Below are 19326 nucleotides of genomic sequence, written 5' to 3' on the forward strand. Positions count from 1 at the left end.
GAAGATCCTTTAGGAGCACCACGTGGCCTGGTGTTGCGGACCATGATACGGAGATCATCTCGTCTAATTAAAATATCAAACAATTGGCACTATGATACCCAAATCAAAGAATCAAGACGGTTTACTTACGTGTCAGGAATCTGATCTTCCGAAATCCCACGACGAGTCAAGATGGTCTTCATCTCGTCATTGTTTAGCGTTGACAAGACCTTTCAAATATACAACAAATCGAAAACAGTTAATAACAATCGTTCCTTCTCGATCCATGATCCATCACCAGCCAAACCTTTGAATAGTCTCCAGCTGGGTGAAGCGACAATGGCGAGTGCTTCTTATCAGCCCATTCACGCTTACACGCCTCCTTCCAGACCAAATCATCAGACGAAAGCAAGCATAAGATCTTGCTTGCTTCTGAATTATGTCAAAAGTTTGATGTCGTTAGGAACAAATCCCACCACGCTGCTTTCGGAATCGATATAGACAAATCACCTTGGCAGTTGCACAAGTCTTTTGGTGGCAGGTAGGTCAAGACTTTGAGAGTTAGTTCGTGGGCTGCGTGGCATAAAAGGAGGGCAAGAGATTGTGAGCAGACAGACGAATCGAGGAGTTAAGCACCAGAGAAGGCGGATTGAGACTTACGCAAGACTTCAGACAAGTTAGCAGTATCCGGTTCACCGTTCATGTTGCTACTTGTTCTACACGTGATATTAATCTCTTGTCGTCGAAGTTCTGGAATTTCCGTTACACAACCATCAAGTTTGACTATCATGCAGATCATGATGATGCCTCATTTCCGCGTTTTCCAACCTTATCGACGTAGATAATTAAATCATATAAAATTGGAAATATGTTACATCATCCTACAAGCTATCTACACGACCACAACCCTTTCAATAATCTTGATTATTTACATTCAGAGATTCAGATCTAGCTGGGAATTGATGAGCTACAGTAACAGGGATATCTGGCAACTTCTTTGGAGCCGATCCTCTTCTAATTGTTGACACAACAGGTGCTGGTACTGCTGCATCACCATCTACCCATCCAACATTATTCGGCACATTCTCAACCGGTTCAGCTGGCTTTTCTTCTACATTTACTTCTTCTTCTACTTCGGCCTTTGGCTCAGACGTCATCGGTCCCATCAGCATATAAATATCGGTAGCAGTCGACTGCCGCATTTCAGGTTGGGTTTCTGATAGTGATGGTCGTTTAGTTGGAGCTGACACGAGGATACCTTTCAATGGTGGCTTATTACTACTAGTGGGTGCCGATGGTGGCGTATCATATACTTTGGTGGGAAGGCGAGGGGGTTGATCAACACCACTGGTAGTCAGATTGGTACTACTATTTAGTGGTTGGGCTGTACCAGCAGCGACTGGAGGTATTGGGAGACTCTTGCGACGTTTAAATGAATCTTCAATAAAGACGTGATGCCGCACATCAACTTCTGATTCACTCCATTGGTCAACATCTAGCCCTTCGTGTCCTCGTTCGAAGTGCATTTTCGAGTCTTCAATCTCTACTTCTTCCAACGAAATCTCTTTATCGGCAGCTGTTGGAGGATACCAGCCTGATCCCAACCAGCCTCCGCTCTCCTAAAATAAAATGGAAAAGATAGGTGCGCAAGTAGAAAGCAGAGATGTGTTTGAATTATACCTGACGTGTCTTCATAATCGTCGCAACCAATGGTCCTTTACCCTTCACATCAGGTTGAGCAGTTGGCAAAGGTGCTGCTACAATTGTGATCTCGTCATCGTTCCCACTACTAGTACCAACACCGTCACTCGTAGACATGTAATTATCATACAACTCATTCACTGCCTTTCCAGCTACTTTTTGCACCTTGTATTGTCGATGTTCCTTGACTTCTTTAGGCATTCGAGCGACATCAAATACTACATCTCGGAAGAGCAAAGAGTCGTAGAATCCCTTCCATACAGGTGTAGGCAACGGGTGTTGGTTTGTGAGGAATTCTTGCCATGCGAATGCCCATTGATGCCATACAGCAGCAATAAACTAGAAGAGAGGAAGAAATGTGAGTGAAGTCTTCCACTACTCCACAGCTATATATATATGTTTCTTTTTGGCCGTTACCATCTCAATACACAACAGTAGCGACTGAAGACTAGCAGCAAGTCCACCAGGTGTCCATGGTGGGAAGGACGGTAATAAATTAGAGCCGGCCAGGAATCCCAATATGATGTTTTGCCAAAAGCTCAGGAAGACAACAAACTTGACTGCCAAGAGCTGTTTTGAATGAAACACGTGTGAGGTGTATTGAATAAAGCAGAGAGCCCCTTATTACTCGCCAATAAGAGATGCGCAGAATGTTATCCTCACACAAGACAAGCGCAAAAAGAAACGAAAAAAGTATCTGAATATTCTGAGAAACATACCTTTTGCAATGGATTGTGTTTTTGGATTTCCTCATGAACCACAAAGTAGAATGTGAGAAGGATATACTAGAGTAATAGCTGTGTTGTTAGAAGACACAAAGTTGGCTAAAACCTGAGTACTTCGCTTTGCACGAGATGATGAGGACCGTTTTTTCTCATACACATACCATAGCGATTGAAACTGAAATCATTGCCAATCCCGAAACCCAGAATTCACCATGGTATATAGCAAATGACTGAGGACACAACAAATCATAATATTCCAGCACAATGCCAAGTATGTTCGTCAAGGGCCTAGTAACGAGAAAGAACATCAATCACCTACTTCAGAACAACAGCGATGCTTGTTTATCCTTACTTGACAACAACATATTGCAACACTCCCAGTCTCGACACAATGAAGAATGTTCGTCCTCTCGGGCTGAACTTTTTCCTCCAAATCCAGTTTAGGGGAATCATACACGCATGATCTGGCATCTTGGATAAAGCTTCGTGTTGTTCTTTTGCATCGTCTCCAACGTATATAAGCATTAATGAGAAGAAACTGTAAGGAACAAAAAGTATAAGTAACAAGGGGGCATTGTCCAAGCTGACAAGTGCATGAACTCAAACGATCAATCACCTCCAGACTACAAACGCCTCATAGATACTCGAAGCCAATTCATACACCGTAGCGAGATTAAACCATCGAAACTGGAATGTGCTTACGATTGAGTAGATCGGTACCATCCTATGTAAAAGGGAAGGATTTAGAATATCAAGCTTTCGATTTTTTGGTCGAAGAGTGCTTGCAATGGAAGGGAGAGACATATGCATTCTGCCAGATCACTCCTTTGATCAAATAGATCTTTTAATGGAAATGATAGATCTCGGACTTGAATCCCATCCAGATCATGTATACGGCATGGATCAATGCAGATTTGCACTAACGCACGACCGCAACTCTTTTTTTGCTTCTCGTCTTCCATCACTCACATCAGAATTCGAACGATATGGCGTTGAACTTCAGGTGCATTATAATGCTGGAAATGCTTGTACTAGTGAAAAATAAAATGGGCGAATCAGGATATCATCATCTCTCTACTGTCCTTCAAACCAATAAACATCTTGATCCAAACATCCAAATGCCAAGCGAAAACGACATGCATCACAACCCAAATCAAGGATATCATATATCAACATACCACCAATTTGGTTGTAAAAATCGTACTGAGTATGGCCAGAATAATACAGATCGTCCAGCCAAAGTACATGACAAAGTAACCAGTTGTTCCAGGAACTAGGTTTGCTGAATCTGGGAAGTAGCATTGCGCTTTATCGGCGGTTGCATTGACTGCAACAGCCATGGCAGGGTGATTTCGCTACGTGAGACTATGCAGAAACTGCCATAGTTGTAATTGATCGCGTGTGCGTTTGAATTTTGAGAAATTCTGTAGAGATGCAAAAAAGGTCGAAAGGACTCGAAGAGGCGTAATCACGACATGTCTCCTTCGTCTAATCACGCCCTGCTTCTTCAAGTTTAGGCCCGTTATTCTGCTGTATTTTTTAAAACAACACAACCAGAACATTGAATCCAGTTTCGTTTCGGTTTTCTCTGAATACAGAGGATGAAGAGAACTTGCAAATCTTTCTGTAAATCATTGGAGTACAAAATGCACCTTCATTATTTGTTGAAAATAAATAGCGCACAAAAAGGTAGTAAGATGGTGTCAATCTGCGTCGCCTACTCGTTCCGTTTCAAGGGAGGTCCAGCTTGCTCTCATTCCCACCATCCCGCCCATTCAAGCTTTCATGGACTCATGTGTCCTGTTGAGAGGCGAGCACTGAAAATGTACGCCAAAAGAAAGATGAAGCTCATCAGACAACCCCCCCCCCCCCCCCCTGGACCCCGAGGACGACAACCTGTGCCATGCCAAGCAATATGCTGAGCAACTCCTTTTCCGTTTATTCTACAAAATACAAGAACACGAGGCCCTCCTTAAGATCCATTACAGCATTTATGCTTGATAAACGTACAGTTTCCTAAACACAAATGAATTAGATCATAGCAAAAAAACACCGCATATATACAGGCGCCATACCTATCAGTCTTATCCCTCTCCAAATATTCCCGTTCAATCAATCCCTCAATACGTTTCTTGACCATAGGAGGAGTAGGTGCAAATCGACCAGTCAATTGTTTGGTGACTTCAATCACCAAGTCATTATGTACCATCTTTTTACGTGCCTTCATGACTCGTACAATGGCTGCTTCAAGCATATGTTTGCGTTCTTCATCTACTTTGGCAACCGTCTCGGCTCGTTCTGCTTCTGATTCCATTTGATTCGCATTCGTACCAGCATTTGAGGATGCAATGGTCAAGATTTTGATTTTTTGGAGTTGATGGGTGAATTTGATGTTGACCTAATCGAGAGTGAACATGGTATGAGTTTAATTCCTCCGATACATAAGCAGTAACCTCATGTTATTTTGCGTAGGCTGCAAACCAAACAAACGAGGAAAAAGTACACTATCGTTAATCGTCGCACCTGGAACTCATCACCAGGACCAACTTCACGTCCTTTAGCCTTCTTCAGCAATATTTTATACTTGGCCAACGACAAACTCTGCAAGCACCTCTTCAAATCCACATCCGGTATCTGCGTTTCATCTGCTATACGCTGATACGTTACCCACTCATTATCAGACACCCGATTAAATACACCAACAAGCACAACCATCCCATGTGTCGACAAGTTGAGTTCCTTTTTACCCTTTTCAAACTGTGCCCTCAAATCAGCAGTTCCGAGATGTGGCAACCAAGTCAATCGACGACCTGAATGTCTACCATAGTAAAACCTTTGGAAATTCTCGACAATGGCTTGCACTTCTGTCGGGTATACACATGATGATATGGTGGATGATATAGGCCAAAATGTCGATGTTAAGATAGATGCGGATAATTCAAACATGGATGATGGTGCGTTTGCTAGTTGAGACATGTAGTGTCGGAAATCCGTTTGGGTATCTGAAGACATTCGCATGTCCTGGAACATGCCTTCCAGCTTGGTGGTGAATTGATAACCACATTCGACCTTGAGCTTGGCAATCATTGACTTTTCTACATCATCTGATACAGATCGTCCAAATAGTAATCGTTTGGCCAAGTGCTGTTTATAGTAACGTTCGAATACGTCCTTTTCGTGTATAAATCGGAATATGGTGATGGTCTTGTCCAGAACGACTTCAGTTTCTTCTTCAGATTTCTATAATATGAGAGATGTGAGCAACTTTATCTTAGAAGTAAAGTGCTGAAAAAGTAAGCGCCGAAAAGCACAAAGATGAGGGAATGAACACAATCGCAACTCACCCCTTTCAATCCCTTCCTCAAATTCTCATCAATAAACAAACTAACAAACTCTGGACTCTTATTATTACGATTTATAACCACTTCCAAGGCTGAGTTTATATCAGTCTGGAAGGACTTGTCTTTACCAAATGCAATTTCTAAAGTAGCGTCAAACTTGTCCTTGAGTGCCAGAATAGCTTCCACCCATTTCAGTGGGGTTGGACCCCCATTTACATTTGATGAAGAAGCGGCAGCAGCAGTTTCTGCACCATCTTCGTCCATATTGGTTGCACCATTATCGTCTTGGTTTGAGGTTGTGGCTTTTACTACGTCCGCGGATGACGATGCTGATGGGCCAGGAAGTGGTTCTGTGGGTATCGTTGTGGTGGTGGGATTACTGATGGTAGAGGGGAGACCTCCTAGCGTTTCATTCAAGTTCTTGCCCAAGGCTAGCAAGTGATTGGCGACGGCCTTTTTCATTGACGGGTGACCATTGGATATTCGTGAAAATAGTTTGTACATTCGTGAGAGATCTGGATGTTTGTCGTATTCAAGCATGGATACTAGTCCAGATCCTTCCATCTAACAAGGACCTTCTGTAAGTCGACTAGCATCGGCAAAAAAAGCAAGAACAAAATCGTCCAAACCTCAATAATAGTCTTGACATGATTCTGAAGTGTCTGTTGCTCCACAACTGCTCGTATATGTGGCTCGGTTCCTGAAGCAAGGTAGTGTTTTGTTCTCTCTTCTTCCTCTCGCAACCTCCTTTCAACCTGAACGTTTACATTGTTGTTAGTTTGCACGAAATTCAAAGAAAAATAAACACTACGCACAGACAATCAATCCCGGAACATACCTGTTTCAGGTATGCTGTAGCATCTGAATGTTCCAAATACCGATCTGACTCCGTTTTGTAGAATGTAGCACTTGCTTCCAAGAAGGCGGGCTCAAAATCAGCATGGTAGACTGTACTGCCTTCTGTCTTGATCAAATCTCCTGCTGCGTTCCTCTTCTCTAAAAGCGATTGTAAAGCAAGAGCTGATGAGCTCATCGTGCAAAAAAACGACGGTTCATAATCCTTGGAATTACCAAGCGACGAAGGCAGCGTCAACATCATCTCCACAATACTCTTTACAACCTGCCTATCAATAGCTTCACCACCACGCTCTCTCTCAATCTCACGCAGCAATGTGTCCTTTAAATGTCCCTTGATATCATGTTTCGGGGATCTCACGACCCGCTCACGAAACAAGTCCAATCCCATGTCGTAAACGATTGGTAGACCAGCAGTTTTCACATAAACACGATCCATGTACATTAGGATATCACGAATCATGAGCATGCATGTTGTGTGATCTGACCAGACCAGTCTGATTTCACGGAGAAAGTCGTCTCTGCGTTCAAAGAGATCAACTATATCTTCTGCGACTGCATCGTCGAGGTGTTTGGAGATGACGTCTCGTACGCCATTGTATAGTCTGTCGCCGTGCTTGTTGAGGACCATGTTGTATGCATTGCTGTATGTCGAGTAGTAACGAGTTAGCTCAGCACTCATATAACACATTCACACCCTTCTTTTTTTGCACCGACCGATATATTTCTTCAAAACTCAGAGTACTGGCATTCTTGTGGTATATTTCACCAATAGCTGCAGAGAGTTTCCCCCAAGTTTCATCAAACTGGCTATCCTGTCAACCGAACAAGGGTTGTGTGAGTACCAACAAAGCGCCAGGGTAATCAGCTTCGGAAGCAACATTAAGTAACATGATTCATCAAGTCTTGACGAATACAATATGCCTCCTCGGGCCTCCAATCTCTCAGCTTTTACATCAACTTGTAGACAAGTTTTTTGATGCAGTAAACACAACAAAGATGTACTTCAAATGGAACAAACGGGTTCTCTCATAGATTGATAGAGCTGAAGCGTACACTTTTCTTGACCGGCCTTATCTTTCCAGGAGTTTTGGCAGCCCTCCGTTGACTACTTGACATTTGTATCGTTCCTTTGCAGCCAAGGTCTAGTTTAAAATGCAGATAAGACGCTATACTTCGTTATACATCATTACAATTGTTGGAACTTACCTGCTCAATAAGCTTTTTCTTCAACTTCAGTTTGCCTTCAAATGTTTGATCTTTTTGCGCAGAGGTTTGTAGTTCCCAACAACAGTTGTTCTTCAGCGTGTCGAGATGCGATTATAGGCATAGTTAGTATATGGAATCTATAATGAAACGAAGCTTACGAAGCTTCAAAGAAAACGCGAGAAATCATGCAATTTCGAGATCTATATGAAACTACTATGAGCTATTACATGCACTCCTTCATTTATAATTTACCAGCTAAAAGCTCGTCACGATGCGCCATTCGATGAGCTTGAAGTTCTTCTCGTCCGCGAGCAGCTTTCACAACACGCCCTTCCTCTCCCTGAAGCTCTACTCCAGCCTTCTTCGCAGTCCTCCATCTAAATACATCTCCATACACGGCAGACGCTGCATTCTTTTCAAATATATCAGCTATGACATCTCCCAAGACAAGCGTAAACTTGAACGAATGTCCAGATCCAGCAGTGGCGACCATGACACCAGGTCGTGTAGGAGAAGCCACCTATGTGGCTTGATACAGCATAGCAGCTCCAGAGGTCATAATGGTAGCGTTACTAGGACATTACACAAGTTGTCTAGGACGGAACTATGAGAAGCAGCAGGTCCGGTTTACTGAAACGGGCATCAAGTGCAAACGCTTTTCCTTGACTTACCCTCCCTCCTGATCGCCCTTTGAAACAAAATCACACAAGTTTGCGTTCCTGACATATTGTAAGGAATCTTGTTGGTGCATTCCGGCGACAGGGCCTCGCATGAGAATACACCTCATACAAGATCCGAGTCCAGCAATTGTCCAATCTGGATCTTTGTATAGCTTCACACCTGCGAGCGCCTTCAAACACTTCGATACCGATGCCATGCTATACAAATCCTTTGTCGGCAGCTTTGAGAGAACGGACAACCAGAGCTAATTCGGAAGTTGCATTATTATAATACGGGTTTATGGGTTTGGATGAGTGACGACGGTATGAGTGATGATGTTGGGATATGTTGATGTTGAATGATGCTGGACTTCTTTGGCACCGATGACGAGCGAGAGATGAGACCAAGATGATAACAATGGCAAATTAATCGACCCTAGATGTTAACAGGAGCAAGACAAGAGTAAGTTCAATGTGCTGGCAGCCAATGAATGTGGACGACAAGAACGAATATTGAAGCCAACTAATTATAAACAGTAGCAACACAGATGTAGGCGCTTCTACTATGGCGACGTGTTCTTAAAGCGTAAGGTCCTTTTCTTGTAGTCTCTTTTTGCTTGCTCTTTGAAAAAACAACTAGACAGAGGGAGAGTAGTAGATTCCAGATCTCTTATTTCAATCTAGAGCTCATGTATATAAAACACACCGCATCGCATATATTTACAGATCATCGACTTTCTTGATTTAAGTATATGAAACTCGACCAACTTTGCATCCTGTCAAGCTGCCTGCTCATCGGCGACGAGCATTCCAAGGTGTAGTGTCCAGTGTCCAAGATATACTACGTGAATTTTCTAGGTTTGAAGTGGAATTCCTTGCGCAACATAGCATGATCCATCAGGATAAATACAATAACTCTTTATTCAGATATACCATTCCCTTCTCACAATGGCAAATACTCCATAAATTTCGTCTGAACCGTCTCACCCATAATCTTTTGGATTTCACTCTCTGAAAACCCTTCAGCTAGCAGCCCTTGTGTCATGTATGCCAAATCTGACACATCGAAAGGTACACTCACCGCACCATCATAGTCTGAGCCCAAAACAACATTATTCGTAGATGTCAAGTCCACTGCAACTTTATAACTCTTGATGATGTCGGTCAGATTATTACCACAAACAGCTTCAGGGAAAAAGGCCTAAACATAGAGGAATGTTCGAGGAGGCGTTTTTGGTAGCAAAGAAATAGATTTCAATGCACTTACAACACCAATAATTCCACCACGTTGGGCTAGTGCTTTCGCATGACGATCTTCCAGGTTTCGATTGTGGAAGCAAGCACTCTTAAGACCAGCTAAAGATGGTTTTCAGTTGAGCAAAAACCACATCCATTCAAAGGACACTTGCTTACTATGTGAAACCACTAGCAAGACCTTTCTTCCAGTAGTCTTTACATGCTCGTCATATAGAGCAATGACATTATCGATTGTTTTGACACTTGTATGAGCCATATCAATCATCATGCCGAGTTCGAGCAGCCTTTTGAAATCTAATTAGATTCAATAGATTGGACACAAGGAATATGAAAGAATTGCCAACCTTTTCACGTAGTCTTCTCCATAACTAGTCAATCCATAGTCTGACTCGCCTAGTTTGACCAAAGGATCAGTTTCTTGATTGATCTGCTGAGTTTTTCTTAAAGTTTTTCTTAAATTTCGTACCTGTTGCACTAGAGCCGACAGCATTATCAACAAAATGCGTCATTGCAACCATTCGAACCCCAAGAGACCACAACCGATTTGCACATTCTTCAGCAGTAATCCATATCGGATGGCACATGTTACTGCCTTCGATAGAAAGCAAGCCTCCCACCACTTTAGATCCAAACTGTTGGCGCAGAGACAGGAGTCGGTCAAAGTCTGTCCTGGATTTGACAAACACGAAAATCCCATGAGAGCCATCTATGATGGATTTTTCTTGCATTTTATCTAATGCCGATGCAAATAACGCCACACGTTCCATGCGTGCAGAGTGTCCAAAGATGGCTTTCATTGGCCAGCGTTGTACTATTCCGAGTGTTCGGATTGTATCAGTTGCGTTGCTACGGATCAGAAGTATAAGTCTTCTATATGATTCATGCTATTAATAAAGACATAGTCTGACCTATTACGATACATGTTGAGTTCAGCAGGACTCAGTGTCACTGAAGAAAACACCTGCAATGCAACATTTCCGTCAATGAGCCGCTGCATATCGATATGGCCTAGTTTGACTTCAGGATTGAGCATAGACTGTCGATGTGTCCATAATAACGTATCGGCATGTAGATCTGCGATGAATGGTAGCCTATTATGAAGCTCGAGAGCTTCCTGTGACGGACGATACGAGTATGGCAACACTCTGTTCATATCTATAAAGCAATACAGTCAGCATTGAGTCGTTGAACACAATTCGAGGTACTTGCCCGAGTCATTCATGTAAGAGAGCGAGTCTGTGAGAACTGTGTATAGCAACACTGGCAAGACTGACGGCACCACAACACCAAACAAGAATGATGGTCCCTTTGACTTTCTCGGATCATTAGTCAAGAATCGATAGACATTGCGGAGAGCTGAAATGAAAATAACAATGATGACGAGGAGGATGACAGCGACCAGAATCAATTGGTTTCTGATGCGTTCGGCTGGAGTTTCTGTAGGAATGACAGCCAAAAATGACTTTATCGCCGATGCGACAGGAGCCTTCCAGTAAGAGGACATTGCTCCTAGTGTCCGATGCGAGGCTTCTCACTGCCACAAGAGTTGGTTGGACAGCACAAGACTTCTAACGGGACAAGAGCGAGAGAATGACATCATATCATGCAGCGATATTGTACAATTCAAATACATTCATCGAAATACCTTCAACGCGTCCTTGTCGTCTGTCCAAAACCGTCACACCATTTGTTTTAACTTGAAAGTCAAATATACCAGCAATCTAGATACCGGTCAACCATCAGTAAGGCAACACATGTCATATAATCGTGAAATGACGCGTAATTGCTCTTTTACTTTTACGCGACGTGGTAGTTCAGTCCACTGAACTTGTTTGGATGATTCGACAGAACCTACAAATTAGTCAAATTACCACGCGACAAGCGACTCCGTGTAGGCACCAAACAAACAATGTAATGTCTTTTCGTTCACAGCTTATTGAAGTTCGTTCATTTCAAAGTTTAACTGATTTCCTGCACTCTAGAAGGAGGTCTTGCCCAAAACTGTGCAGACCTTGAAGCCCAACGAACCAAACAAACCGCTACGAATATCATGGATTACTCTTCGCTAAAGTATATAGCTCTTGGAATTGGTGCTGCTACGACTGCAACAGCTCTGCGCTTGCATCTCTACAACAAATCTCTATTCGCCGTGACTATTGTGGAGTGCGACATTATCGATTACGTATTAGTCAGGAAGGCACTCGATAACCGCTCTATTCAGATCATCTATCATGTAGCGGCCGTCAGTCGCTTCATGGATGAGTTTCCGGAGCAGTTGCCCGTGTCGATGACGGTTAATGTGAAGGGGACAGAGAACGTTATTGAAGCATGCCGTGAATTGTCTATACCTACATTGGTACAAACATCCACTTCGTATGTCTGTGTTGGAAAGGATTTGAATCCGGTCTTCTATGAAAATGAGTATGTTGTATGAGACATTGCATGTTTTTCCTTTGTACTCTTGTGCTCATGATCTTTTATTCCTTTATCTGTCTGCAGGAATCTGCCATACGCCACGAAACCATTCAACAGTTATGCTAAAACCAAAGCATTGGCCGAACAGGTATAGTATTGACCCTATGTTGCATCGCAATTCGGGTTACTGGATCTCATTTTCCTGTAACACAGGCTACGTTCGCTGCAAACTGAACAGCCCTAAAGAAGGGAGGAGTCCTCGCCACCGGTAGCATCCGCCCAACTTCGACGATCTATGGAATAGGAGATCGTTGGGGCCTTGATACATACTTTACTACTGGAAAATTAACAATACCCCATCCTGGAGTCGTGGACGACTTTTGTTATGTTGCGAATCTTACGATGGATCACTTGCTGGAAGGCTTTCAAACAAGATTCTGTTGTATTTACGTTTGAGCTTTAACTTGACCTAATTCTTGTGTACATTGGAAGGCGCATTACAAGAAAAGCCAAATGAATCTGGTGGAAAAGGTGAGACGCAACATTCGCCAATGTATATGATCGGCCTTCTGACTTTGTGGCCTCCTCCCGAATTGTAGCCTACTTTATCTCTCACGACGATCCGCTCAGCCGAGAAAACTTCTTTTGTATTCTTGAAGTAAGAACTCTTCATAAAGCCTGGTCCCTTCCAGATCCTAACTCCTGCCCTTTCTGTAGAAACTGTTGCCAAACAGATTCACACGTGAAACCATGCCATACCCTCTCATGTACGTCTTCAGCAGGATCGCTACCTTCACATCTGGATACACGTCTACGACTCTGGGCGACTTGGACATGTTTACGGCTTGCAGTGATTGTATGAAATGGAGTCAGCATTGCTTTTCGTATCAACCAGCACGGAAGGTTTTGGGATATAGGCCGTTTTATTCTGTTGAGCAGGGTGTTGCGGTGTCTTGGAACCGTTTTCAAGAGGGAAAGAAATAGGATGGTTGTGTTGGAGGATGTGGATGTTTGGATTGTACGTAGCGGTGTCTTTTATAACATTAATACTGACATGAATTTGATGTAGTGCAGTTTTCACTTAAGATTTTCGTGCCCTTCGAGTTCACCTTTTTCTAACGTGGACAAAAAAGGACCTTATAGAATCCACTTAAATATCAATGTCAATGTTTGTCTAAATATTTACATGCAGTTACAGGTATCGGCCAAGCAGCAGTAGGTATACGATTAGCATGCGTCATATGCACCTGTACAAGCCCCGGCTCAAAATTAATATCGAGCCCAGGAATACAAACTAAATAGTCCTGATCACTATTCTGATACTTGAGAGCAACACACGGCAGCGTCTCAAACAGAGGTGGAGGCAGTTCATATAAGAGATGGTGTAGTAGCTGCTTTATATACGTCTGAGCTTCAAATCCACGTAATCGGGGAAGATACGAGTGCAGGCATTTATACACGTCCTTGGAAGTTAACGGCCTAACTACAAATTTACAGGGGATTGGTAGGCCGAGTACGGCCTGAGACGATCCTAATCCTACACTGTGAGCGGCTAGAGACTCTGGCGGTGGTAGTAGTCGGATGTAATATCGGTTGTCCCACCATACAGTTTGGCCGATTTCTAATACTACCGCATGGTCTGGCGCCCTCGTCAACGTCACTATACATGTATGAGGGATTGTTGGAGACAAGTGAAAAGCAGCAGTATCACCGATCGGTATACTAGTCCATTTGGAAACTGGCGGTGTAGATATATGGTTGACTAGTTCATAGATTGCAACAGGTAATTCGGACAGACTAGAAGTTGCAGACCCACCAATCCACCGTATTACATGTGACAGAGCTCGTGTCACTGTTGCATTATCATGAATGAGATTAGTTGATAAGGTCGCATATCCCAGCGATGGGAAGAAGCGAGCACAGTCTGTTAGCATTTCTCTGATGCGTTGAGGCATAGGTTCCCATCTAAACTGAAACTTATAAGTATTGTCCAATCGAATGTTTAATACACCATCAACTCACGTACCTGCCCTCAAAACGTGAAACTGCTTGCTCAAGACCACTCTCGACGCCCAATTCCTCAACCTGATTTGCACCAAGATCATATACATTTTCCAGCTGATCTTGACTAAAAGGAAGTAATGGCGAGGCTATCCCCATATTCAATGAAGCGAGAACACCCTTTATATGTGCTGGTCTCCATAGAGCCGGCATAAGATGCGTCGAGAGTACATTGTCCATACATATCGGCAAGAACATATTGCTAGCTTGATGATTACGTGCCTCGAAAAGCAAAGACGCCATCAACTCAACAGACTTTGATGGGAATTGTGGTGGATTTATCACTGATGAGATTTCTGATGGGGTACGTGGCGTGACGTGTACAGTTTCCAGACCTGTAATGCATGACAAGTGTCAGTTGATATGCAATAAAGAAATTCAGCAACTGCGTTTACCGAGAGCTTGTAGATCGTTCAGGTATTTCGAGTGGTGATTGTGACATAGAGCTATTAGTTGTTGTTTTGGCACGGATTCAGCCATGAGACGAGCTAATAGGAGACTTAATGGTGATTCAGTGATGACTAGAGCTAAGTCAAGGGTAGAATAGAGTCGTTAGTCATGAGCTTGAATGTGTGTGTTTTATCTTTCACAAATGTCGCGCATCAGAGTGAAAATCACGTCGCGATCAGCATAGAGATACATGCCTAATCGTGATCGTTCAGGATGCATTAGCAGTCTTGGAGCAATCCGGTTCAGGACAGCAATAAAATCACTTCTCAACACCATTTTGCTACGGACGAGACAGAGGGTTAATCAAAAGAGTTATAAAGCAAAGCAGAGCACCTGTATAATTGCTATTTACCTGGCACGTTAGCTTGATATGGAAGAGAGACGAAAACGGCCTGTAAGTTCATCAAATCATCGAATTCATTGTGTTCAAGATATTGACATTCAAACCCACCTAGCGTGATGATGAGGATGATGTCAAGCAAGAGGAAACTCAAAGTCCTCAGGAATACGTACCATATGTCCCCTTAAAGCAGCGTCGAGAAGCAAAAGCTGCCAAGTTTGCTTCACACATTAGCTCAACCAAACGATCTGCTACTAATCCCGACGAAGATGACGATGACCACCACCAACGAAACGACCAGGACGACGACAATGATACCGACAAACCCGCTCAAGCACGTACAAATGTATCTCTCATCGACCAGGCTGCCGAATTGAGAAAACAGCAGGAGGGCCAACACCAAAAGACGGAAATGGAGTTAAAGATTGAAGAGGAGGAGCAAATCTTGGCTGCTCAGACTAGAAAGAAACAGCTCTTTTCGGACAAGGAACTCGCTCAGGGTATCGTCTATGAAAAACCAATGAAGACTTCTTGGACTCCTCCGTCTTATATATCTCACACCACGGAGAGAGAACGAGAAGAGTTGCGTAAGAAATGGCATATTATCGCTGAAGGTGACAATATACCGCCGCCCATAAAGTCATTCACTGTAAGCTTGTATGGTGGTGTATAATGCAACACTCAAGTCACTATGGACCAACTGTTTCGTTTTGTCCATAGGAAATGAAACTGCCTGATGCATTGATACGATATCTAAAGTCAAAAGGAATCGCCAGTCCAACTCCAATACAGGTCCAAGGCATACCTACCGTATTGTCTGGTCGTGACATGATTGGTGTAGCATTCACAGGTTCAGGAAAGACTCTAGTCTTCACTTTGCCCATCGTCCTATTTGCTCTCGAACTCGAAATCAAGCTGCCGTTTGTACAAGGAGAAGGTCCTGCTGGATTACTTATATCGCCATCGGTATGTTATGAAAGTGCATTGTGGTTGACGGATGTCGTGGTCTTCATGACATGCTTATTTTTTGCTTTATTAGCGTGAATTGGCAAAACAAACGTTTGATGTAATTGAAGGCATGGCTGAAGCCCTGTCTCAGAATGGGAAATATCCAAGAATTCGCACCTTATTGGCAATGGGTGGTGTTGATCTTCGAGAACAGTCGGACGTATTGAGAAAGTAAGAAACATGCTTATTGGTGATTTTCATAACTTCGCACTCACTGGATACCTTTACCATAGAGGTCCACATATCGTGGTTGCTACACCAGGTCGTCTACAAGACCTGCTAGAAAAGGGCAAAATAAATCTCGATTCATGTATCTTTCTTGCCATGGATGAAGCAGATCGTATGATTGATATGGGATTTGAAGATGACGTCAGGAACATCATGTCCTACTTCAAGGTTTGTTGAAACATCGTATGAGTTGGTGTAGTTTTTTTTTTGGCATGTTCGCTGAACTCAATTTTCAACCAACAGGCTCAAAGACAAACCTTGTTATTCTCAGCCACCATGCCCAAAAAGATTCAAAACTTTGCCAAGTCTGCACTTGTCAAGCCAGTCGTTGTCAATGTGGGGCGTGCTGGTGCTGCCAGTTTGGATGTCATTCAAGAAGTTGAGTATGTAAAGCAAGAAGCCAAAATGCTGTACTTGCTAGAGTGTCTGCAAAAGACCCCACCTCCGGTACGTTGTCCAAATAATGTTGAGCGACTTTTTTTCTGCGTAATATTTTGCTAATATACAATCCTTGTAGGTCTTGATTTTTGCTGAAAACAAGAACGATGTGGACGACATTCATGAGTACCTGTTGCTCAAGGGTATTGATGCAGTCGCTATTCATGGTGGCAAAGGTAACTCGTCATGAGACGTCATATTTAATAGTCATTTGGACGCAGATTTAATGGCTCTAGAAACTTAACACGCATCCATTCAATAGACCAAGAACAGAGAAATTATGGAGTCAAGGTTTTCAAAGAAGGGAAAGCCGATGTTCTTGTAGCTACCGATGTGGCTAGCAAAGGATTAGATTTTGCTGGTATTCAACATGTCATCAATTATGATATGCCCAAGGAAATCGAAGACTATGGTATGTATCATCATCACCGCAAAAGCTCTTGAGTTCACGAATATTTCTTTCACGTTCATGCAATTTTTTCTTGCACTTTGGAACTGACTCGCATCAATTCCACAGTCCATAGAATTGGTCGTACTGGTCGATCAGGAAAGACTGGTGTCGCTACAACCTTCATCAATCGAAACTGTTCAGAACAGATTCTGTTGGATTTGAAACACTTGCTTAGAGAAGCCAAACAACGTGTGCCTCCTGTCCTAGAAGCACTCGAAGATCCTACTGAAGCATTTAAAGGTGTTGCCGGTGCTGATGTAGAGTGTACATATTGTGGTGGTTTGGGTCATCGTATTTCCAACTGTAAGCTAATTCGTGAAACCTGTGTTTAGTATCGTATTTGTGTTTAACTCAAATCTTTTCATTAGGTCCCAAACTTGAACAGCAGCGCAAGACTCAGCAGTCTGCAGCTAAAGGATTGGGTGGTGGTACTCGTGGTGGCTTCGAATAGAATGGTCACCTGTAGCAATTTTTTTAGTCTCGTATATTTACCAAAAAAAACACAAGAAATCTTGCATCAATAAATCAACACTCCGTAGTACGGGTTGCCAGGGCATTTCAGGCACTGTGGCCCAAAGTAGTAGAGAGATGTTCTGACTTTTGATTTTGTTAAATTGGACTTTTTTTTTTGAAGAGGGCGGAATTCTTCACACATACCCAATCCAATCAACATATTGAGCGCCCGGCCACCTTAAAATGCAATCGTTAATTGATCCCACTGTAAATTGGAAGGTAATTTGTTTAATTGTCTCACTATGGAGTATAGGGATTAGCACCAATTTACAACCTTGCGACACTGAATAACTACTAAACGATGTGAAAGGACTGCATCTCAATGAGTACAGCAAATTCCAGATCGTTCGAGCCAACAGAGCCGGGAGGTAAAAAATGGTGTGTGAATTTCATTCTCACAATAAGTCACAGCAACAGGTTTTGATCAACAAGATCTTAAAACAACTCTCCAAAGCACATTCAAACTCCAAAAACAAGGGAAACGCCACAAGGACAGACACCTCCATGCTCGCAAAAAACAAGCTTCAATAAAGCAAACAAGATGAGAACCCCATGGACCACTTAAACGAAGACAAGATTATAAAACAACTGATCTTCCGGCGCAAACATGAAGAATTGTTTTGTCAAAAACATGTCTTCTTCAATGGCGAGGGCAAACCTCTGACCCAGTGGAATACACCACCAGGGTCATCGAATAGTAAGACCAATTCCCAGTGCAGCCATGGTTTTGATCCAATCGAATTGTAAAAATGTACAACATGTAAAGTTGTTGTGGGGCTACGAGTTCTCAACTCAGAAATGCTTCATGTTCTTGTTCTTGATTTGTTTCCCTCAATCACCACGTTTCACACTCGTGAGTCGAGGAAGGGCAAATCAGCGACATGGTGATGCAACAACCCATGTATAGGCAGGCGTCTATAACCAAGCTTGGATTTCTTATCTGTGCACAAGATCCAGCTCTGCTTATACATCCATTGACCAGTTTGATGTGCCGAGTATCTCTCATTGTTTAGAGAGCATACACATAATAAACAGAAATACAACAATAACCATCATAAGAAGGGGCAGAACACACATTCACAATGCCCTTTGACACACAACATTCATCCATACATCAAACCTCTTTTCGAATGAGAATTCACACCACACAAAACAAGTACAAGGAAAAAAAGACGACACGACCTGAGCTCTTTTTAACATTGGTAACCCAGATAAATCGAGCAAGAAAATGCTGGGGTTTTACTCTTACACAAGTTATGAATTTGTGCAATGGTAGAGGGAACATCCTGGATCTAAACTCCACACCATCAAAAAGTTGGCATATTACATACTCTTGGCTGTATTGCACCATGGAGACTACTTTTACCCAAAAGGACCCCTACACCATGTGGAAGAGGTTTGGTTTGCATCCTTCTTGGACTACCATTTCAACATTGGACCATTCATCAAAACCACAGTTGTTGTGGATAGTGAGGGCAAAAGATGATCTTTGCGTGGCATCCAAGTCGACTCTGTCTGGTGCCAATTGGTGTGAAGGAGCCCTCCAACACTTGTGCAGGGGAGGTGAAAAAAAGTAGATGCAATTATGCCAGACACATTCGAAGACAAGAGCGAGCAACCGCTTGTCTTGTATGTAGGTAGCCAGATGATGTGGTAAGATGCAAACTACTCTTTAGAGTAATAACAGGAGTTGGGT

At 42.9% G+C, this 19326-nt stretch overlaps 7 protein-coding genes across 7 annotated transcripts; 2 read left to right on the top strand and 5 right to left on the bottom strand.

Annotated features, from left to right (window-relative positions):
• Nucleotides 1–890: 890 nt before the first annotated feature.
• Nucleotides 891–3745, bottom strand: SmJEL517_g05200 (uncharacterized protein; the record flags this gene model as incomplete). Its single annotated transcript, XM_031171127.1, has 9 exons — nt 891–1598; nt 1660–2019; nt 2098–2250; nt 2400–2465; nt 2567–2693; nt 2758–2943; nt 3022–3129; nt 3375–3436; nt 3584–3745. 9 exons carry the CDS (start codon nt 3743–3745, stop codon nt 891–893), a joined length of 1932 nt encoding a protein of 643 aa, XP_031022888.1.
• Nucleotides 3746–4396: 651 nt separating this feature from the next.
• Nucleotides 4397–7720, bottom strand: SmJEL517_g05201 (uncharacterized protein; the record flags this gene model as incomplete). Its single annotated transcript, XM_031171128.1, has 9 exons — nt 4397–4421; nt 4481–4803; nt 4929–5645; nt 5750–6310; nt 6376–6501; nt 6585–6742; nt 6818–7245; nt 7319–7416; nt 7658–7720. 9 exons carry the CDS (start codon nt 7718–7720, stop codon nt 4397–4399), a joined length of 2499 nt encoding a protein of 832 aa, XP_031022889.1.
• Nucleotides 7721–8051: 331 nt separating this feature from the next.
• Nucleotides 8052–8687, bottom strand: SmJEL517_g05202 (uncharacterized protein; the record flags this gene model as incomplete). Its single annotated transcript, XM_031171129.1, has 3 exons — nt 8052–8330; nt 8384–8414; nt 8482–8687. The coding sequence occupies 3 exons, from the start codon at nt 8685–8687 to the stop codon at nt 8052–8054; spliced, it is 516 nt and encodes a 171-aa protein (XP_031022886.1).
• Nucleotides 8688–9412: 725 nt separating this feature from the next.
• SmJEL517_g05203 (uncharacterized protein) lies at nt 9413–11230 on the bottom strand (the record flags this gene model as incomplete). The annotated part of the gene is made up of 7 exons (XM_031171130.1): nt 9413–9670; nt 9737–9825; nt 9883–10010; nt 10071–10119; nt 10193–10572; nt 10635–10871; nt 10932–11230. The coding sequence occupies 7 exons, from the start codon at nt 11228–11230 to the stop codon at nt 9413–9415; spliced, it is 1440 nt and encodes a 479-aa protein (XP_031022887.1).
• Nucleotides 11231–11776: 546 nt separating this feature from the next.
• On the top strand, nt 11777–12375 carry SmJEL517_g05204 (uncharacterized protein; the record flags this gene model as incomplete). The annotated part of the gene is made up of 3 exons (XM_031171131.1): nt 11777–12147; nt 12226–12289; nt 12355–12375. 3 exons carry the CDS (start codon nt 11777–11779, stop codon nt 12373–12375), a joined length of 456 nt encoding a protein of 151 aa, XP_031022892.1.
• Nucleotides 12376–13304: 929 nt separating this feature from the next.
• SmJEL517_g05205 (uncharacterized protein) lies at nt 13305–14928 on the bottom strand (the record flags this gene model as incomplete). The annotated part of the gene is made up of 4 exons (XM_031171132.1): nt 13305–14106; nt 14168–14537; nt 14598–14729; nt 14793–14928. The coding sequence occupies 4 exons, from the start codon at nt 14926–14928 to the stop codon at nt 13305–13307; spliced, it is 1440 nt and encodes a 479-aa protein (XP_031022893.1).
• A 94-nt stretch (nt 14929–15022) lies between these two features.
• Nucleotides 15023–17568, top strand: SmJEL517_g05206 (uncharacterized protein; the record flags this gene model as incomplete). The annotated part of the gene is made up of 10 exons (XM_031171133.1): nt 15023–15046; nt 15108–15641; nt 15713–15958; nt 16032–16171; nt 16234–16396; nt 16472–16675; nt 16746–16842; nt 16929–17078; nt 17184–17420; nt 17486–17568. The coding sequence occupies 10 exons, from the start codon at nt 15023–15025 to the stop codon at nt 17566–17568; spliced, it is 1878 nt and encodes a 625-aa protein (XP_031022890.1).
• Between the last annotated feature and the right edge of the window lie 1758 nt (nt 17569–19326).

This window comes from Synchytrium microbalum (assembly GCF_006535985.1).
Source record: "Synchytrium microbalum strain JEL517 chromosome Unknown SmJEL517_scf0044, whole genome shotgun sequence".
Taxonomy (NCBI): domain Eukaryota; kingdom Fungi; phylum Chytridiomycota; class Chytridiomycetes; order Synchytriales; family Synchytriaceae; genus Synchytrium; species Synchytrium microbalum.